Source organism: Zonotrichia leucophrys, chromosome 1 (assembly GCF_028769735.1).
Source record: "Zonotrichia leucophrys gambelii isolate GWCS_2022_RI chromosome 1, RI_Zleu_2.0, whole genome shotgun sequence".
NCBI classification, from domain to species: domain Eukaryota; kingdom Metazoa; phylum Chordata; class Aves; order Passeriformes; family Passerellidae; genus Zonotrichia; species Zonotrichia leucophrys.
The window spans coordinates 94,406,138-94,428,949 of NC_088169.1; the positions used below are offsets into that span (position 1 = coordinate 94,406,138).

The 22,812-nt window shown below is 40.9% G+C and overlaps 1 protein-coding gene across 1 annotated transcript in view; it reads right to left on the reverse strand.

Moving 5' to 3' along the window:
* Positions 1–22,812, reverse strand: part of TBX15 (T-box transcription factor 15) — an 89,067-nt gene that overhangs the window by 22,314 nt on the left and 43,941 nt on the right. Inside the window, exons 2-6 of the mRNA XM_064722991.1 lie at positions 14,186–14,399; positions 6,426–6,527; positions 4,484–4,655; positions 3,953–4,120; positions 431–495 (exon numbers count right to left, since the gene is read on the reverse strand). Coding sequence (XP_064579061.1) covers positions 431–495; positions 3,953–4,120; positions 4,484–4,655; positions 6,426–6,527; positions 14,186–14,399 — 721 coding nt within the window. The remainder of the gene's footprint in view (positions 1–430; positions 496–3,952; positions 4,121–4,483; positions 4,656–6,425; positions 6,528–14,185; positions 14,400–22,812) is intronic.

The following is a 22,812-nucleotide window of genomic DNA, read 5'->3' on the forward strand; positions in this document are numbered from 1 at the left end:
AATCATTATGGGAAAGACAAAATTAAGCAACACAGTCAAAGTGAAACCATTGGACACTGCTGAATAAAAACTGAAATTATTTGAAACTAGAACATTTTTGCACTTTTATCCTGCACACCTATGAAAAACTAATTTTTTCTTCTAACAAAAAGCAAGCATTTGCTCTCCAAGTTTTGGCATTTCCTGTGAAAATTAAAATTTTAAAATGTCCTTCAGACAACCCTACATGTAATAAAGAATAATTATTTACACAGTGTAAAGCTGTAACCTATTTGTCTGTTTTACAATCTGCAATCCCCTATCTTTCTATCTCTGTTTTTTGTTTTAAAAGGAAAAACTTGCCTTTCTCAACCATAGACATTTGCCCTGTGAACCCATCAGGGAAAGGAGGGAAGAGATCAGTGAGGAAACACAAACAAGCTTCTGTTACCTGTTTCTCCCAGAATCTCTGAAACCTTTGGCAAAGGGGTTTCTGTCAATTTTTAATCTGGTGATCTAAAAGGAAGAAAAAGAGAATTAATTGATATCTTCATATTTTTTTCTTTCAACAAATGAAAAATGAGGATGATTTCCATTCTTGCCCAAGCCACCTCTAAAATGATCTTTCACACTTATTTCCCCAGACCTCTGTCAAATGTGCCCTTCCATTGTCCATGAACAGATAATCTGCTTACCAAAACATGTCACCAGAGACAGAAGTCATGGTAGCATTAGGAAACCTGGCACAGTGCTGGGGCTGAGAAATTGTTCCTGGAGTAGAAGTACACCAGCTTCAAAGCCCCAGGAGCTGTTATTTATCAATGGCCACGTGGTTTGGGAAGCAGGCACACTGCTGAAGTTTGGCTGCTATCTGAGTTATCTCAGCCTCAAGACTCTAGATATCCAGCACCTGGAGGCAACTCATGGACCTTCAGACAATGCTGAAGAGAAAAGCACAGGCTACAGCCCCCAAAGATGTTGGGTGGTCACCCAGTCACACCCACAAGTTACTGTGGCTCTGGTCACCATTTAGGCAGCCCTCCAGAGTTTTCTGGTCTGTAATTTTTTTTTCCTCCTCTGAATAAAGGAGGTAGCAGCCAGACTGAGTGCTTTGGGGGAATCTTCATTTGCGTTTTAATTTTAAGCATGAATTTCACGTTGGTAAATATGGGCTATAACAGTGGGATTTTGACCTTGCAGCCGGTGGTATTATACTCCCTGCTGGCTATTCTGCAACCCAGTGTAGCACAAGAGCTTCCCTCTGCCAGCCTCAGCTTGTCCTAGAGATTCTATGTTTGGAATGAAAGAAGAGTGAGATCTCCAGATCCTACCAAATTTGAGGTGGTTTCACTGAAACTGCTCAAAAGGGACTAGTTTAATGCAGTCTGATCTGAAGGGGATTTGCAGGTGTTTTGCTTCTGTCAGACCAAGCCCTTACTCTGGATATTAACCTCAGATCTGGAATGCAGCTCCTATTTTTGCAGAAGCTTAATTTGTGAACTTAATTTCCGCTAGCCTGACTTTGCAGCTGTCCTGGGACTTGTGTGTACAGAGACAGATATGTTCTGTGGAGGATGGAATTACAGCAGAGGGAATCCCTGTGGTGGATTTGCTAACATTTTACAATTGTTTCCAGAGACGCTTCCCCCAGTAAGGCAACACTCTGCAGCCACTGGAGGGCATGCAGGCAGATTCAGGGGATTTAGATTTGGTTTTAATGAAAATGTTTCTCCAGCCCACCAGAATCTCCTCACTGGTATTATAAAAATGTGGTTGTGTCCCCCAGATCTTTTTGAACAAAATTCCCAAACATTTGGAATTCAGAGAGACAGAAATGTCAGCATTTCTTTATGGTGAGGCAGCTTATGGTGCCAATCCCTGACAGGGATTCCTCCTTTAGCACCTCCCTCCCTGTGTAATTATGTCTTATAATTCCTGTCATTAAGGAAGAATGACAGGCTTAATTCCTGTAATTTCTTCTCCTTTCCCTATCCTCCTTCTTTGTCTGATCTACAGTCAAGATTTATGGAGTTTCTGCATTTGGACAAGGAGCCAGGAAGTTTCCCATGCTGCAATGATAGCAAACCCACCAGTGTGTTGCAATGTTTTTGATGCATTTTGGATCCTGATTTAAGTCAACTCAAGGGGACCAGATTGGAAAAAAAATCTGGGAGTCATGGGAAGAAAAAGAATCAGTCATGGGAGCACTGTCTGCACCTGTGCTCTCTTATACATTGCAAAATAAAAAACTCTGTAACATTTCACTAAATTGTAAGAATTCACAGTTGTTACAAATTGGTTAAATATTACAATCTGCCTTAAACTGATTTAATAGGGGTCTGTCCTTCAGTTCCAGAGGACTGAAATCTAGTTTAAGAAAAGTGTAGATCACTAACAAAGTCAAGGTCCCTAGAGAAAGAGTCCTGCTGTGGTGACATCTTTTCCTTATGGTATCTAAAGTCAATACTAAGTCTCATCACTGAGAACTATGCAAGACCCAAATCAAACACAAATTATCATAAAATCACAGAATGCTTTGGGTTGGAAGGGACCATAAAGATCATCTTGTTCAAACCCATGTGCCATGGGCAGGGACACCTTCCTCTAGACCAGGTTGCTCAAGGTCCCATCCAACCTGGCCTTGAACACTTCCAGGGATGGGGCACCCACAGCTTCTCTGGGCAACCTGTGCCAGTGCCTCACCATCATTACTGTAAATAATTACTTTGTAATATCTAAACTAAACCTACTTTCTTCCACTTTGAAACCATTCCTCTTAAACTGTCACTACATGCCCTTGTAAAAAGTCTCTCCATCTTTCTTGTAGGCTCCCTTCTGGTACTGGAAGACTGCAATTATGTCACTCCAAAGCCTTCTTTTATGATCCTTACTTACAGTGGGAAGCATTTTGCTTACCCAGTCTCCATCCTGCTGTCCATCTGCTCAAGATGTACAAAAAGAGAGGACTCACTCATTTGAAGACAAAGGCAAAAAAAGGTGTTAAGTACCTCAGACTTCCCATCAGTTGCTACCAGTTTTCTAGCATTGGTTATGAGGGGGAGGTACACCTTCTTTAACCTTCCTTTCCTGGTTAACTTAACTGTAGAATCCCTTCTTGTTATGCTTTGCATCCCTTACCTTGTCTAGTTCCAGCTTTGCCATGGCTTTCCTCACCCAGTCCCTATACGGGGTACCTGTCTTGGTTTCTACTGCCTGTGCATTTGTTTCTTTCCATCTGGTTTTCCCAGCAGGTCCCTACTCAGCCATGCTGCTCTCTTGACTTCCTTGTCTGATTTCTGGCTCCTGGTTGTTGGCCTGTATGGAATACTCCCTTAGAGATCTGCCACCTCTACTCTGCTCCATGCCCTGTTCCTAAGGGCAGGCTCCCAGGAGATCCTAATGACCATCTCCTTGCAGAAGTGGAAGTTTACTTTCCTAAATTTCGGGCGCATTAACTTGACCCCTTACCTGACCCCTATCGCAAAAGACATGCATGCATGAGAATTTCAGTTTATATGCAATATATGCATTCAAAGGCTTATTTTTTCAACAAACTGATGAGATTGGGCCTTTTCAAAACTTTTTCCTTCACTGCTATAAAAAACCCAACTGCTTTGTCTTTAAGAGAACTGATCTGGAGTTATAGTTTTACTGCCTTAAAATTATATTGAGGACAGGATACTCTAGTTTTGTACCATGCAGTAACAAGGAAATTTGAACACAACACGTCTCTTTACAGTTGCTCTTAGTTACTGATTTTACAATAAAACTATATCCGTCTTATCTTCAAGGTGGTTTCCTAGCTAGATACTTCATGTCTACACAATACCCCAGAGCAAGCAAGCATTTTCTTTTCTTTTTTTTGTAAAGTGTAACTTTTCCATGCTTCTCAGAGAAGTTAGCGTCTCAGTCACAAAGAGCACTCTGATTATTTTTGTGGAGGCACAACATAAAAGGAGCATGAAGGATTTACCTGTTGGTTTTGGTAGGCTGTCACTGTGGTGAAAACAGTCTCAGGGAAGTTGAAGGTTTTCACCCCATCTCCTGAAGGAACTGGCTTTGTAGGAGAAAGATCACTGCTGAAATCCTTGCGGATGACATGAACACGAGGCTGATACTTATGCATTGAATGTAAGATTATCTGAAAAGAAAACAAAAGGAAAAGGACTTTTTCTTCCCCAAAAAATATTTTACACAACATCCAGATGTACAAGAGAGCAGGGATGGAGTAAGAGTTAATATGGAGAAAATGATCCTTTTCTTACAAGCATGTATGAGACAAAGTCTGTACTCTGAACAAAGAGAAAAGTGCTGCTTTATAGGGTCAGGCAACATTTTGAAGAAAAGCACTGAAATAGCAAAAAAAAACCTCCATAAATCTGGAAGCAACCACAGACACGTGTGCCCAACAGGACACAGGAGCATCAAAGCAGCAGCAGCACCCTTTCAAGTCTGAGAGGAGCAAGGCTAGGACAGCAGGCACCAGGATTAACTTCTAACTTACATGGCCTTGATCATCAAGCTCGTTGTTGGTCAGCTTGAGCTTGTCAAAACTGACCACCTGCCTCATCCAGGTGTCTCCAGAAGCCAGGGAGTCAGGGTGGATGTAAACCCTGGGGGGCACTGGGGAGTCAGCATTGCCAGCCACCATCCACTTGGAGCTGTGGTACACATACCTGAAAGAGGAAGGGTGGGTGGCTAAGGGAGGTTTTTACTCACTCACTGCATGAACACGTCCAGGGCTCCCCCTCCCCTGCCACCCTCATGCACCCCAAGCTCTCATTTGCAGTCAGGGGAGAATGTGCTTTATTGCAACCTCCTACCTTCTAAATGAAAGCCAGATTACCCCTGAGCCACTTGTTCAGACTTGATTCCTTATTAAAACCACCTTGCAGTTATTTTCCCTGTAAAACTCTGCCACATGTGCCTTCTCAACTCCTTAACCCTCTCTGAGCCAGAGTAGGAGGCTGGAAAATATGGTAAACAAAGTCCTCTCTGAAAATATTAATAAATACCCTGAAATTTCTGGAAATCTGCATTGTATCTCATACCAGACTTTGGAAGACACGTGTGGCTTCACCCAGAATGGACAATATCCAATAGATACCAGTAAAACAATTGATAAAACAGAATTTCTGGTTTGAAATGTTGCAAAAAAGGGAATTCCGTATAGCATTACATACATTGAGATTAGAAAAAAAAAAATTTGTGTTCCTGTTCTAGCCATCCTATATATGCCATAAATTTCTCTACCACAGCTTTGCCTAGACACTTTTTTTCTCCTGATCTGCAGCTGCTTCCCTCAAAGGTATTTCACAAACAGTTCTACTGTCACCTCTGAGCTCTGCCCTGGGCTGCCCCTTCTTGGGTCTCTACTCAGTTCTGCTAAGCTGTTCCAGTCCTTACCTACAAACAGTGACTAATTTCTTGTATTGGCACAAGAAATTGGGGGGGAAAAAAAGAAAAAAAAAAAAAGAGGAGTCTTTTCCTTTCCTGTTAATTTGCTCTATGTGGCTGCACAAGCCAAGCAGGGTAAGAAAATAAATGTATTTTAAATCTCAGTGTTGCTAGAACCACACTCTTAGAAAGAGGAAAACATCCAGCTGAGTATCAAACACTATCTTTCTTCTTCCCAGGAAAAGCATTTTTCCTGAGGAAAAACTCTGTACAATTTGGGAACAAAAATGTAGTATTTAGCATCTGAAGCAGAGGTTCAATTCTGAATCCTTGAAATGTGGTTCAATCAAGACTGTTTGGAGAAAAGACTTGCTCTCAGGGGTCTTTTAATAAGAATACATAAATCACGTCAGTCTGGAGAGTTTTCTGGGATGCAGAGGATCATGAGTTTTCCAGAGTATTTTTTAAGATCAGAAGCCCATTAATATCAGAGAAATCTCCTCTTCCTGTCTTTAGCACAGCAGTGGGTAGTTTCTCAGTGACTCCAAACTGTAGGTCAGGGACCAATACTCACTGAGGCCGCTGTGCTGGACAGTGAGCACTTTTGAAACAGAAATCACCCAATCCAGTTCAGGCCAGACCTGAAGGGCCTGGCTTAGTTCCAAGCTGCTCCTTGCCCATTCCTTTCTTGAAGAAGTAGATTTAGGGGCTGGAGATAACTCAGCCCCTGGAGATAACCCCCATTGGTAATTCCAGTTCCCTCAGACAGTCATTGCTAATTGTGTCAATCAGGAAATGCATGGCAGAGGTCTCCTCAATTAAATCTGCTACTTGAAAAGAGAAAGATTTCACTCCAAAAGTGCAAGAGAATGTATTAAAACTCTGAGTTTGTGTACCAAGATGCTGGTCAAATCAGCTATGTTGGTGTAAATCAGTAGGGTCTCCTCTAGCCCATGTTTGCAATGGTGTTTAATGCAGAAGTCTGTCCTAGGCTGTCATTGACAGTAAAGCTGGTACAAGATTCCTTCCTCTGCCCCTGAAAAGCTTACCTGTATCTCTTGTTATCCACAGGGACAATGTCCATGGCAATATAATACTGCTGATGGGGATCCAAGCCTGTAATTTTCACCCTCATGGCTGGAAACATTCTCCTAGGAAAATAAGAGTAGAAATAAGGAAGAAAATGGTGAATAAGGAAGCTGAAGAGGCTCCTTGTGCTCTCTGGCACCAGAAGTGTGCTTCCTTACACAGCCCAGTCCTTGGCATGACTCCTCTGGGCTTGGTGTGGGTAGAAAAGACTGTGCTGGCAGTGCTTTGAATCTTCAGGTTTTTCCCACTTAGAAAAAGGGGTAACAGGATAACAACCTGCACGTAATGATAAAATACTCACAATCAAGCACTCTGTTTCCAGTTTCTAGCAGACAATTCTGCTACGCTTCACACAAATCATCCTCTCTAAGGCATTCCTAGGATGGGCAGTGTACCTTGTGTTTTTCCCACTGGCCATCCACCTGTAATTCTTCTCTCATATTCGATTAAATGCAGGATCACTTTAGTTCTCTTTTTTTGAGAATGTCACATTTCAGTAAAGAGTTTAACAGTATTGAGGTAACATTTGAAGCAAATGCATCATCCTGAAAGATCCTGTGGCTCTCATGTTTGCAGTTATTTAAGAAAAACATCCCTCAAATTAATCTGCTCTTTAGGAAAGTACTTCACATTCAGCAGAAACATTGGCATTATGTCGTGGCTTCCTTGAACTCCTGGTAGTGCAATATTTTTAATAGATGTTGTCTTTTCTATGCCATATGATCCAGATCTATCTTAAGCATTTTCTCCTGATAGACAAGGTATGGAACTCTAAACCAACAAGAAACAATTCCCAGCCTTTTTCTTATTGTCTGAGCACAAGTTAAGCTCTGCTAAACACAGTCGCTGTTGTGGAAGTGTTTGTAGCTAGGCAATTATTTCAGAAGAGAACAGATCAGAACAATTTTAACCTTAAAGCATGTTAGTGTTAGTGTGGCTATGGCATAATTTCTCCTTCTTAAAAATTTTATGGTGGCCAGTAGACCAATTTCTATTCTACACCTCCCTCCAAGAGCATGCTGAGGGAATTACTTATGCCATATTATATTTCTAACTCATGTGGTATTTTTACACCTTCATAAAATCTGAGGAGCCAAACTGAATGAGGTGCAGGAGGAATTGAGCAACACTGAAATCAGAGCAGAGCAGTGAAAGAAATCCTGCATTGTTTCACTGACTGTTAACCCAGACCTGAGCTCTATCTAAGTGGTTTTTCAGACTTTATCTGAGAAAAACTTAAGCTGAAGTCCTACAGGTGTTACTCAATTAAATGAATTCTGCCTAGAAAATACAAGCTTTGGTAGGAGAAACCCCAAAAGTACTGCATGATTATGCAAAATCATATTCTGCTTCTCTGATAAGTACACATATCCTTGAGGGATGGAAGTATGTGGATGGAGGGAGGAAATTAAAGGGTAATTTACTATCACAATGCCAAAATAGTAGGAAAGTGTGCAAGAAATGTTTCTAAAAGTCATCCCTACAAACCATCATGGCACTTTCTCTTCTATTTAATGAGAAACAGTGAAATGTCAGAGAAGATTTAGTTCTCCTTCCAACATTTCTGTTTCTCAAAGTATTGCTAGTGAATACAGCCTGGAGGAGGAAGAAAACAGGAAAGTTTGTGACAACATCTCCAGGCATGTCTCTCAATCTTTGCATGACAGGGATGTGATCATGAGGATCATCTATTTCATTCTTTCCCTGGCAAGCCTCATAGAGCCCCATGCAGAAGAGTGTGGGAAGGAGGAGGATGCTCAGCCTTTGCCTTACCCACAGCTCTTTCATTTCAGGCCACCCTGAGAAGATAAGAGCTGACCTATTAGTAACTGCATCTGCTTAGGAAAAGGGCATTTATCCTGGGGGGTGGGGGAGCACTGCCCCCAGCTGCCACAGCACAGCTTACCCGAGTTATGGGAGATGTAAAACTGTCAGAAAAATCGTCTGCAGAAACCCTTCAAGGAGAGAGCAATTTGTGCAACTGATGGTGTTAGTTTGCTAGTAGAATGACTGGGGGGAGGTGGGGAAGGAATAATGGATTAGTCTTGAGTGGCTTGAGGGCATTACCTTGTTTCTGCCACAATGGCTCATTAAATCTGCCAAGCCAAATGGGTACAGGATGTGGCATTTTACAGTCCAGCTCTCTTTAATTAGAGAGAGGTGGCTTGGGAGCAGCTAAAGAGGTAGGTCGTGTTTCAGAGGGTTGATGAGAAACCCAGGATTAAATCAGAGTCTCTTTGGGTTTAAGTCTGCACACTGTGCTTTGAATGAGCTGTGTGTCCCAAAAAGTTCTCTCCAAATCTGCAGCCCTGTGTAAAGTTGCAGTATAGCCTGTGGGGTTGTTTGCTTATGAAATGCCTTGTAAAAGCTTACCACAGAGCATTCAGCAGGCTTAGAGGTTAATCTCTAAAATGATCGGAGAGAGCTCAGCTGATCCCACTACTTTCTCTAAGGTTTAAGCGTATTTTTCAAGTTTTGTAAATTATTGCTGTTTTTCTTTTTCTGTGGGTATAAAAGTAACTTAGGGTTCTTTGCTATAAAGATGTGGCCTGGAACTGTCACAGCAGGTCTACAGCAGCAGTGCTTTGTGGAAAGAGGGAAATGGAAAAGGCAGAGGCTAACAGTGGAGGCTTAGGGATGTGCTTGTGTATAATCCTGATAAAGTCCCTGTTCTCTGCATTTCCTCTTGGCTGGCTCTTGGTTGCCCGGAGGCACCAGCCTTATAAAAAACAAGAGTCTCAAAGGTTTGGAAGGAATTCAGGCCATTTGGATATGGCTGGATTAATAAACAGTCAAGAATCTTTCATCTAGAAAGGTATCAGCTTCAGTCAACAGCTACAGACACGAGGGCTGTCTGTTTTCATAGGGAACATGTGATGACATCTGATATATTTTAGGAGGAGGTTTTATATCAGCAGCAGTTTGGGATGATCAAGTTATTTATATGTTAGTTTTACCACTCAGCAGGAAAACAGTCCTCCAAAACTTAAGATTGTGAACTTACACACAGTACTCTTGTAGGAGAAATACGACATGGTATGAAATAATTTATTACAACTGCTTTAGGACTACTTAGAAGTGTTTCAAAAACATTTTAGCAACAACAATGTGCCTCAGTGTACTCAATTTCTGGTTTTCTCCATAATGAGATTGGAGTTTATGAACATCAAACGTGAAGAGAACTGATGGTAGAAAAATAGCTCTAGAACTTAGTTTAAAAGTATTTGCCAGCACAGGAGTGCACTCATATTAAGAACCATGTTTGGGAACTTTCAACAAAAAAAAAAATTAGTTGGGTTGTGGCAGCTAGCAGTATATTTTTTGGTGGTGGTATTTGAAATTTTGTTTTAAAATACAGTTTAATTTTACTTTGTGAAAACTGGTTATAGGAGGAGGATCACAGATATATCCCCAATCTGGGGTTTTTTCCCAATAGAATAAAGCTTCAGTTTCTTACCCTTAAGTTAGGAATTTAGATAAGAGTAGATTTGTATAAGGGTGACATCTATTAAATGCAAACCCTAAAATGAAGGGATGTGCTCTTCAACTGCAGCAAAAGAAATAGACAGAATAGTCATTTCCCAGGCATACAAATAATCTAGTTGAGAAACTCTGCAAAATAATCTGATTTAGGTCTGCAGATTAAGTATGCACAGTGTTTACAATGTGTGTGAGTTTACAGGGAAACCTGAAGGTATCCTTGTTATTTCATATCTCATATTTTCTTGCATTTAAGATTGATGCCAATGTAGATTTCTTTAGAGAAACAAATGTGTAAGGAATGAAGGAAAGGAAAGGAAGGCAAGGCAAGGAAAGGAAAGGCAATGGAGGAATGCCCTTCTGTTTCCCTCTGCAGCATGGGATCATAGAGATGTGTGTTTTCAGAGGAAAAGCTGAGGGCAGGGCTTGGTAGCAAATGGATTTATTGTTTATGAAGGAGAAGGAGACCAGAAGATCTTCTCAGTAGCTCCCAAAGGGGACGTTCTTCTGGAGCCTGGACCAAGGTTATCTGGCCCACAGAGCCAGCAACTCTAAAAATCAGTTTGGTAGCTTGCTATGAGAAGTCCTCTCCACAGCCCCCTTCAGCATCAACAGAGCTTGATTACAAAATCTCTTCTGCTCTCTCTAACTGAGGAGCTCTTTGGGACCCACCTTTCTTTCCACTGGAAAGGAAAAATAACACCTGGTAATGCAAACAGCCCTGAGTACATTCTATTAAGAACTCAGACTCATTATTTCAGGAAAGCAAAGAGACTGCAGGCAAAGTACCACTTAACCTGTCAGGAGGCACAGAGAAGTCAGGAGAGGACAAGGTCACCTCTTTCACTCACGATGGCTTTTTCCAGTCTCACTACCAATCCTGGCCATCAGCATTTTGGTTTGAGCATTCCATTTGAGCACAGATATGATAACTGTGATATGGCAGATGAGCTCACTCCCCCACATTGCTGAGGTGAGGTCCCAGCTCTGTGACAGGTAGAACCTGTGTTCCCAGAACAAGACCTCTGGGATGTGCTGGGCTGCATGGCAGCACTCATAAAAGCACCTCCATAAACAGTAGGCAGCTGTTCCCTCCCAGGGGAGGACTCCAAGCACTCCCTGCAGGTATTCCCCCAGGAATTTCCCCCCACTTTGGGCAGCACTCCTATGCATCTGTTACCAAACAGTTACCCCTGCAGCTCAGGTGACCACAGACATTAAATAGGGACTGTAGGGATGTGGGAAAGGTTTCAAATTTGTCCACTGACGCTACCACTATGATCACTGTTAGTAAAGGAGAGAAGAGAAAAAGAGTTAAAAGTTATTTTAGGACTAGTTGTTCAAATCAGTATGACCTGGGGCTTAAGATGAACTTATTTTATTTTGTACAGAGTCCAAGGTTGGCTTTCAAGCAAAAAAGGAGATAAAGGTAACTGCATATTTGAATGACTGCAGCTGACAGCCATTTGCATCTTTTACACAAGGAACAAAGGTGTCTTTTTATAAGCATCTGATTAAAATCTACATAAAAATGCTTTGATGGAAAGGAAAAAGGAAGAGTTATAAGAGGACTGGAGTAGGTTTATGGAAACAGACAAAAAAAATACATCATAAATACAGCATCAAGAAAAGAAAAACAACAGAGCAGAATTGGAAGTGAATGAGAGTAGGAGTCTGAAAGTCAAAAAATGCAGGGCAGGATATAGCCCCATAACTATGTTTCAAATGAGAACGTAGGTTAGAAATTAGCATTACACAGCAAGGGCAGACAGACCTTGTGGGGACAGGCAGGAACCAGGCAGTGCTTTACAAGTCACAGAAAATTAAGGAGCAGCTGTAGTTATAGGCGACTGAGTCTGTAATTATAATGGCTTTCAAAACAAGAAGGCCTTATGGGACTCAGGGTTTCCAAAGAGAAAGCAACAGGAGTAAAATCTTCTGTGGGGGAGGAAGCAGATGCAAATTACTCTGTGTGTTTCTAACAATTTGAATAAGTAGTAGGAAATCTTCAGGAAATAACACCAGTTCTGCTATTTATGCCAGAAATAATAAAATCTAATCTCTGGGATACATCATGTATCATGCCTCCCATATGGAGAAACAGGACTGCTAGATCCAGATCTCACCCATCACAGACACATCTTCTCAGAGAGAAAACTCTTTAACCTGTTGAACTGTTTAACCATTTAATATGCAAATTCTATCACACCAGTAAATATCATCCTCAATGAACAGGTGTATTACCTAAAGAAACTGACCCGCTCTTCATTGTGGTTTGCAATGATTAACCTACAAATGTAGTCAACAGAAAAAGAAAAAAATCAGCAGCATTCCAATATTGTTAACATCTCTTCTGGAGAAGAACATCATCGAGTAGAAAAAACACATCTATTTAGTATTTACATAGATTTACTGTGGGCAGTAATGTGACAGTTGGCCATCAGGACTCAAGTAATCACAAGCATCTCCTTTCAAGTAGAAAGGATATTATTTAGGATTAAAATGAATATATGATTTGCATGGGAAGTTATGACTCTATTGTGATACATGATCTTCTGTAAGTGAGAAAATTATCCACAGTGGAGCTTGTAAGATGTCAGAAAAATCAGCTACTTTGTTCAGAAATGTGTGAGCTGCCAAGATCCTCTTCATACCATTAAATTTCAGCCATTTTCATTCAAACTGGTGGGCAAAGACATATTTATGCTGCTTTTAGGTCTATCTACTCCATGTATCGTCAGAGAATTCATTATAGTTAATCTATCAGGCAATAATGCTTTATTTTAAGTTTCTGAAAACAGCATGGTCCAGGCACCAGGACAATTAATCCAGAAAGAAGGAAGATGGCTCTTCCAGTGCCATATTTAATGATGCTGGACAGATCCCTTAATCTGTTCAGGTCTCAATGTCACCATCGATGAAAAGAGGATAATGATGATTGTCTCTGTGTCTGCTTTAACATCTGCAGAGAGGAGGTGTTGCACAATAGCAGGTGATATCATTCCTGTTACTTTGCCTCTTCTGTTTAAAACAGGTCAAAACCAGCAGCCCACTCTGTACTGGTGAAAAATGCTTCCTTTGCCACTGAAATCTAAAACTGGGAGCTAATCTGGCTCTGATAATCTTTTTCAGGGATCATCTGGGTTATTTGTCCAGTGTAATTTTCCTTGGATTATCTGGACTTTCTGGGGCTAGAGAGCAATAGCACTCACTTCACAAGAATGTAAAACAACAAGTCGAGCTGTTCTGGAAAAAAATTGAGCGCTCAGACATGAAACAACGCTGTAAACAATAGAGCACCGTGGGTTTTCCCCAAAACTTGGGTAAAATTTCCCTGCTGCATCTCGGCGGCACAAGCGGGACAGCTCCCGGGTCGCTCCCGGCGTTTGCGGGCCGTGGCGGGCTCTGTCCGTGGTGCTGACGTTCGCCTTCTCCGCTTCAATCCGAATTTAAACCTCATTAGGTGAAGGTAGGTAACGGCCTGCTCATGCAAACGTGCCTAAAATTCCGAGTTTGGGACATCTAGAAATGTACAACTACCTCTAGGTTGTGTTTTGGCAAACAGACTCCTAGCCATTGTTAAATGGGGGTCAGCAGTGAAGATCTTTCCCTTGGCTAACCTGTCATGGTGAGGTTTTCCTTTTTAAAAAATCTGGCTAATTGGTGGCTCTTTCTAACCTCAGCCGTCATGGTATCACTGCAATAGCAACGGAAAACATTAGGGTTGCACATTTTTTATACAGAAAGTCTTTAACACTGCATCTATTTAGAGTGGCAGGAAGGCATTCGTTTGGTGCAAAGGTGAGTTTGAATTTCACTATATTTGAGATTAAATCAATAAGTTCATGAAGTGCTATGGAAATTTGAAAGGAGACTCAAATGACTCACATCCAAATTTATAGCTCATCTTAAACTCAGTACAGACAACAGTACAGTGATTGTTTCCTGATTTATTTGCTCAAAGGAACAACTATCCTCAATGGTTTTCTGCAGCTGCCACTTCTCCTTTGGAGCCACTTATTCCATCAGTCATATGAAACAACTTCACTTGTCTTAAGAAATCTACTGGGAAACACAGCTGAGAAACTCAGAGAGCCATTTAATTTTTTTATGCATGTTTATCCCTTTGGATTATAAGAAGGAATAAAAAAGTTTCTTTATTAAAAACCAGTTAAATAAAAATTGGTTTGTTTGGTTATGATTTCTTTTTTAACTAGACAGAAATCCAGAGATGTCTTACCTGCCTGCTTTCGTGATGATCATCTCTGTCCCAATGTCATGAAATCTTTTCCAGAGATCTGCACACTGCAACTCTACCTGGATCTCTTCCATGGATGAAGGTGGAGGAGGCTGAGGGCCTGAGCCACCAGATGTAACGTCAGAGTGGGAGCCAAATGAGCAGGATGTCCTTTCTGCCAGCACCTCTGTGTCTGACCCAGTGCTCTGTTCTGAGTCTGCAAAGTAAAGAAGCCAGGTAAGACCCTTCAGTTCTACCCGCTGTGAGGGGTAAGAGAAAGAAAATCAACACAGGGGGTGCTAAAGAATAGTACAGTGGCCTTTTATATGGCATGTATATGTATGGTGTTTTGTGATTTATAGCCTGATTTGGGGCTTTGGGTTTCCAACATGATATCTGGCTGCTTTTGCAAAATTTTAGAAACATCTGAAAAAAAAGACCCTTAACATAAAATATAAATAGTAGCAAGCAATGGCGGGAGTGCAAAACATAGATGAGAAACAGAAATGAAAAAAAAATGTAATTCAACCTATCCTTTCAAGCTAAGATAAGGTGGGCTTACTGGAAAACTACATTTCACTTAATATTCTCCTGCAGTACTATTAAAGAGTTGGTTATTTTTAAACAACACAGTTTTTTATTTTATTTAATATCTTCATCATCAAAAACAATGAACGTTTTTCTATTTGGCAGCACTATTTTGGAAATGTGTTTTATTTGCTCCTATAAAATTTTTTTGACCAATGATATTTCCTGGAAAGATACCGATGAATCATCTGGTGAGAAAAATGCTCTAGGCTACTAAAGGACAAAAAAGGTGATAGTAAACATCTGGAATATGCTACCAAGGAAACAACTGAAGCAAACTGCAGAAAAGATCCCATGTACCACCTATATGGGGGAGAAGAAGAAGATTTTCCCAAAAAATAAACAAACAAACAAGTGAGGTTCAACTAGTTTAAAAGTCCAGGCTGGCATGTTGAGTCAGGTGACCATTTCTTTGCAAAAATATTTAATGTATTTATTAGGTAGATATGCTGTATATGTTTAGTCCTCATTTTCATACAGAGGGCTAAGATGAAATTTTGCAAATAGCAGTGTTGCACACCCAAATTGCATCAAAATAATTCACAATACATTCTGCAAAGCAATGTGCTTATATTTCCAGCCTTATTTCTAATAGATTTGTGCTAGTATTATGTATAGATGATATTTAGGAAAATAATAAAATTACATGAAACACTCCATCAAATGGCTCAGGAAGAGTTCTGTGAGTTTCACAGAACACAGAGAAGCAATATTTTAGTGTGTCCTCATTGCTTAAATCAGTAAAAGCATCCCAGTGAATGAACAAGACAACTATTTATATGTGTTCTCTGCACATGAAGAAAGAGTTATCTCTGTCTGGAAAGGAAACCTAAGGAGACAAAAAGTAACAAACTGTGCTAAAAATGTGATTAAATCATGGCATGTAAAATTCCTTCCATACCAAGAAAATGCCAGAAACTCTTTAACAACCCTGAGGTATTGGAGGCTGACTCTGAAGTTTACAATGATTCTGAGAGATGTCTCCTGGAGCAGCCTGTACATCAGCACAGGTCAAGAGGAGGCTATGGTTAAGAGGAAGGAGGCAGTGAAAATACCACTCACAGAACTACAGTCCTCACCTCCTGCCACATGGAAACATTTCTGGAAAATCCATTTTGCTGTGGTATGGGCATAAACTGTTTGACTGATAGCTTATGAGAAACTTCCAGCCCCAAGGGTCATCAGGAAGCATTTCTCTTTTATGAGAGCCCTAGGTGATGTCACTTTGTTGGACATTTTGTTCAAGGGGCGTTTTCAGTAAGCTTTGTCAATTATTTAGGCAATCTGCCAGTACAATGTAGAAGTTCTGCAGGAGAGAAAGGTTCAGTATTTATTGCTCCAAATCCATTTTGAAAAGGGAGTTCTTTGTCTCCCATGGACTTCCAAGTTAGGCTGAAGCAATAATAGGTCCATCCCTCCAAAGTAGCACAAACTTATGCATAGAGAATTGTTACATGGAGACCAGTCCTACATCCAAAACTAATATCCTACACACAAGGTGATTCCAGACAATATGGGATAATCTCTTGGGGTTCTGTGGCCACAGGACAGATGATCAACCTGACAGTACAGAGGGGCTGAGACATTTGCTCCCTGCTTCACCACCCCAGTTACACGGGAGCAAATCTTCTTCATCTAGCTCAAATTATTCAACCTCAAATTGTTGGAGAAGTAAACATGAGAAGGGGTCACTATGCTTAGGTCTCCCTAGGAATGGTTAATCAATTTTTTACTTCAACAAAATGAGAGAGGATACTTTACAAATCACAGTAAGATTTGTTTGTATACGTGCTCATGTCCTAAACCATTAACCAGAAGTCTTACACCTTCTCTGAGATCACAGAATACAGAATCAATTACACCGGAAAAGACCTCTGAGATCTTCAAGTCTAATCTATGATTGAACACCACCATGTCAACCAGACCATGGCACTAAGTGCCACATCCAGTCTTTCCTTTAACAGGGACAGTGACTCCTTCACTTCCCTGGGCAGCCCATTCCAATGTCTAACCACATTCTCTGTAAAGAAATTCTTTTTCATATCCAACTTAAAGATAAACTACACTGGGAGTCTGAAGGGACTGGATCTAGGAAAAAATGGAGCCCTCCTTCTGAAATGAGGTACTAAACTGTGGGTCTGAGTCTGAAGAGAAGGGTTGAGACCACATTATCTGGGCTTGGCTCAGGAACTCAGAAACTGTCCTCCGAGGCAGTATGGTAAATGGCCAACAGATGGCACTTGGCTGGGTGCTTTCCCCACTTCATTCCAGCATTTCCTGGACAGCCTTTCAAACTGGACATGTGGCTGGAGCTTTGGGAATCCCTGGGAATTAAATGGAATAGCATGCTGCAAAAAATTAAGTATCAGGGGTTTAAGCTTCCTCTCACTGATTTATACTGATATTGTCCCAAGTGACTTTACACATTTCTAGAGAGGTCTTTAATCATGGAAGTCAAAGAAGAGCCATAATCTTCCAAGCTGGCAAAAATCAAAAATTGCAAAAAGAGTTCACTAATTACTGACAAGCCAGTATCTACCCAAATATGTGGTACCACACAAAGCAGAATAGAACTTTTTTTCCCCCAGGGATACTACTTTGTGCCCTGAGTTATGAACTATTATCACCCCCAAATTAGTGAACAGAACAGTAACTACCTCTCCTTCTTCTAATTTTGGAAATGGAGTCACTAGTGTTGTTGCTCTTAGTTCAGACTCAATAGGCACTGAGATCTGTTTTGTGTTTTCTTCAGCCTTTCCTGAGCTAAGCTCTCCTGAATGTTGTCATCCAGTTGGAGACACTTAGTCCAGACCCAGGGATTCAGGGGAGGTTAAGTGCATCTGACATATGAAATTCAACCCCAGTGACACTTGATTTCTTCACACACCAGCTTCAGTGAGGTGCAACTTTGCTAAACTCAGAGAAATTACTTCTACTTTACATCAGTGTGAGGAGAGGGAAAGCAGGCATTATCTCCTGAAGCCCCAGTATGATTTACGAAACTGTGAGCACCCAGAGATGCAGCCTGGGGTTGGTACTACATATTGTGTATGACTGAAGGACAAACAGAAGGATTTCTGAGGAAGATAAGATACTTGTGGTTTCTTCTAGCTCCAAAGTGACAAGATAAGAGTATTTGTCTCTCCTTTAAGAGGTGCCTTATACAAAAGCCCACGTTCTGAACTCAAGGTGCCATGAGAGGGAAATGCAGATCCCCCATGACCTAGCTTCCTTTCAGGGCAGGGAGACCTTCTCAGAATGCTGCCCCAGGAATGCTGACTCTCCTGCACTATGTTAGGTGCAATCCTACTGTGTCTGGATGTGGCACTCAGGGATATGGTTCAGGAGTGATTATGGTGGTGCTAGTTTGACTGTTGCAGATGATTTTGAAGGTCTCTTTCAATCCTCACAAATCTTTAATTTGTGCCACTTTAGGCATAAGTTAAACAAGCCACAATTAAAGTAATTTTATTATTTTCTCTTGCTAGGTAACAGTTCTTGAGAAATAATGCTTCACAACCAGCTCATCCATCACTGGCCACTAACAAAAGTGGGAGTAAATGCAACTGAGGTTTCTAAACCTACAGTATTTCACTGGACTTTCAGTTGGGACTGTGTCAGTCAAAATGTGCCTTATTGCTTTTACAGGAACCCATAAACTTGCACTTTCTGATTGTATTTGTTTTTCTTCATGAGGTCATTCCTCTCACCTGTCTGATTGAAGCAAGGCCCTTCCTGCTGCACCATAGCTATGGAGGTGGACATCTCCAAAGCTACTGCTGACTGCACAGTTAGTACCAATCTGCCTCCTTCATTTCCCCATTCTTTCAAATCTTTTCTCAAACTACCCACTTCCACTCTTGCTCATTCCTTATGTTCTTTTTTCCTGATGTTCCCACCAATTATTTGTGCTGTTCTATGGAGTGATGTGTAGCCAGAAGAAAACACAAACATTTTAGTCTTTGTGGAGACAGACATGGTGACCACAGGGAAATGCCAGTGCTTAACTCTGACAGACTAATAGATTTTTCCTTACAGATAATACAGAGGAAATGCTAAAAAACTATCCCTTGTTTCAGGAACTTCCTGGACGAACAGACTGACCAAGTGTTTTTGACCATGGGACCTGCACTGATCTGTCAAAGCCAGATAGGTGATTGCAATAACTGCATTTCAAGGAGGTCTAAACTATCAAATGGGAAAATACCATAAATTTCATGGAAAAGATCCCTGGGTTCAATGTGCAAAAAAAGTCTCTAAGGCCTGAAGGCCATAACTCTCTTTCACTGTCACTGTGCAAAAAGAGTTTCCTTTTCCATTGCCCCGTTGGATGGCTTCCAACCATCCCTTCTTGCCACGCTGACCGTGCATCCAGCTGCTGACTGCAGTTCAGCTGAATTGGAGGACAGGAAATTTCTCAGCACTTTTTGCAACCCTCGAGTCCAACCAGATCAGAGGGTCACTTTCAAAGCTTCCAGGCCATTTCTTAGCTTATAGAACAAAATTAAAGTAGCTCAGATTTTTTTCTTTCTTAATCACTTTCACAATTCTACTATCTCTGTATGACCCTGGAAATCCTCAACTTATATTTTTTTCTGATCCACAAATCTCCAGGCTTCTTGTTGGCAGAGAGGAAGGAAAACATCATTCTGACAAGCATGGTGACTCTGAGGTCAGCATCTGCACTGAGTGCCCCAAGATGATAGAGAATAATCTCAACCAGATTCCAGCACCACTGTCCTGGGATCAGAGCTGTCCCACACAAATCAGCAAGGTGCTCCTGCCTGACCTGTTTCTATGACTCAGCTGGCCAGTATTCCTCGTGTAAATTTTCTGGGTTTTCATCAATTTGGTACAAGACACAAACTGGTATGTGAGATATTAAAAGACTATTTTCTATGCATCTTCATAGATGAATCTTCAGCAGAATTTTTTGGTGCAGCTGGAGCACAGCAGGGATACTGCTCCTCTTACTTAAGCAATAAAAAAATAGAGCTCAGTTTAGTTCTTGGCCACATCATGCAGCTCATGCATTCAACAAATGTTTTACTTCAAACTATCAAAAATGTAAACTACAGGAGTGAGAACAATGACAAAAGACTTACATACATAAAACATCACCTACTCAGAGGAACCCAACAGATTTATTCTCTTTCTCTCATGATTTTCCTTCTTATTTTTTTTAGGTTTTTTTCTTCCGTATGTGTAGATATCTAATGTAGATCCTGTCAGATTCCATTAGCATAAAGATTTCTCTTGGGTGGAATGTGGCAGCTGTTACAAGCTGTTAGGGGTTTGGTCTTTTACTGTTTATTTTTATTTGCAGGGTTTGTGAATATTTAGTGCAACAGGTGGTCTTTCCCTCTCCCCTGCAGTTGATTTGCTGGTCATTAGGACCTGCTGATTACAAAGAAGGTACAAAATCTGGAACATGTATTGACAAAGAAAATCTGGGGAACTTTTTTTGGGGGTTTTTTAAATTTTTTTCCTATGAACTCAGCTGAAATTAGCAAAGTGGACACCTTGCCTTTGCTGCTGGTTGCAGACAGATCTCATGGTTCTTTTTAGATTTATGATTTTCAAACTGGCTACTGCCACCCCATAAGATCAGCAGCCTAAGAACCATGCATAAAGCAGTGTGACATTACTGGAATTTAGAAACAAAATGTCACAGCCCCATAAAAGTGAAAGAACAGAAACTCAGTAAGTCCAAACAGTCTGTAAGAGTGGAAAATTATCTGGCCGTGCGGTGGTGGCTGCTGGTGCAACAACTTCAGGTACACAACTGTTTTCCCTGATAATAAACATTTGGGGAGAAGTTAAACCAAAGACCACAGTAATGTCAAAAACACACAAGAGGTCTGGCTGTGGCAAGGGCAGCAGGAGCAGCAGAGGTGAAGCAGCCTGGAGTTGAAGAGAGCTGTTCAAATTAGCACGGTGTATTTTGCACAGCTGATCCGGCAATTGCTCTCGCTGTAGGCAAAGGTTTCTAAACACTTGGTGATTGTAACCATATGGACACACTGCACACAACAAATAACACAAAGATAGTTCTGCAGGTGTTCTTATAGATTATCTTATCCCCCTGAACTTTTCCATTCACTCACAGGGCCCTACTACATTAATCATCCCTTCTTCCAACATTAGCCGATTGTTGACTACATACAGCTAGAATTTAAAACCTTTTTATTACTGATAATAGAGTCACAGAATTTTTTTTTTGGTCAAAGATACCTTCTAAATTTTATCTCATGTATCCCTCAGTAATACTTATTATTATTGCATTCGTGACTGCAAGTTGCAACCAACATCAGGATTTGCTGATCTGGAGACAGCACAAACCTGTCCAAACCAAGAGCTTCATCTATACTCATGCTGCAGTGCAATCTCAGGCAGCCAAAAGAAGCATTCAAGCAATTCATTTCTAGCCTAAGGCCATGAAACCACAAAATGGCATTCATATCAGCAAGACTCAAAAAGACAAAACTGGAAGATGTAGAGATGGAGAAATGTGGCATGGACAAGTGGAATGACCTGACTGTCACAAGTGGCACCAATAGAGACAGGCTGGTTCTGAAGTGGAGAATTCCTCTGGCACTCAAACCTCAAAACCTTCTTCATCCTCCTGATATATAGTGCTATAAGGTGTCTTATTAAGATGACTTGAGCTGACAAAACATGCAAAGCCCACTCCAAAAATGCTGCACTTACCCAAACTGGGTTTAAGGCCAGTATAGTTATCACACATCTATATCCCCATGGCAAACACAGCTAGTAGGAGAATATAAAAGCAAACAGAAAGACACCGAAAAACCCACAGTGGCTTTGGCTCTAAATGCAAGTCTTGCATCAATTTGACTGTGCACTGCCAAGAGCTGACTGCCTCTGCCTTGTCTTATTCTATGTAAGACTGAAAAAAGACACACAAAACTCAGCAAAGAAAAAATCACCCTGATTCAGGGGTATACTCCAGCTGCTCTGCTCCCCTCCAGCAATGCAAAACAGCTGTAAGCCTGGTTTAACCAGAAAGTTAAATTGGGTTTATGACTTCTCAGTATTGGCAAAGAAGTACAAAGCAGCTGGAGTTTACTAGTATACTCAGCCCTGGGGGCTTGCCCTTAATAGTTAACTTTTGCTCCAGCGAGAAGAAAGAATATAAGCCACAGTTAAACTTTAAAGTGGGTTTTTATCTCACAATCTATTGTGATATTTCAAAGAATGCTGAGAAAAACAGAACTTGTACTCTATGCCAACATTCAGTTTAGGACCAGACATCCAAGACACCAGCTCCAGTTTTGAAATGCACCAGCTGAAGGTGGAGATGCTGACTGCTGGGCTCTGAACTCATCCTTGGCAAGTACAAATTCTCATTACAGAGGCATAAGCTAGGTGACCGAGATTGTTCTGAGTAGTACCACAGTGTAGGCTTTCTTTGTAGACTTCATACCAAATCCCATTGTATTCTTAGAGTAAAACTGCCTGCGAGTCATCAATCCATGCTTTAGATGATCTATCACAACTAAAATTATCTCATCAAATAGATGTCAACCAGAAACCTGTTCTATAAACTCTCCCATCTGTGGATGGTGGTATCTTGTCTGTTTAGAAGAATTTTATAAGCATAATTTTTCCCAGCAGAGGCTTCTGGCAATTATATTTCAGGAGAACAAAATCCTCTGAAGTAGCAGTAGTTGGACTCAGGGTTTGGTATTGTATTATTGTCTTCTGGAAAGCAAGAATGGCTTGGGCCTTCAGTATGTCTGACTAGTTTTGAGGAAAAAGCAATTTGAAATTCCAGTGTAGAAGAAACCGAGAGATTCCTAAAATTCCCTGAGGAGACTCTCTGCAGCTGTCACTCAGATTGGGCTTAGGACCAGTAAAGCCTCACAAAAACACTGCTGAGTAGTGAACAATTATAAAGACCATATTTAAAATAATACAGGAATTTAAAATGAGCTTCCGGAAAAGTAAGATTCAGTTAAATCAGAAGAAAAAATAAAAGAGTATAATATTGAAGAAAGTACAAAAGAATGCAGAGAATG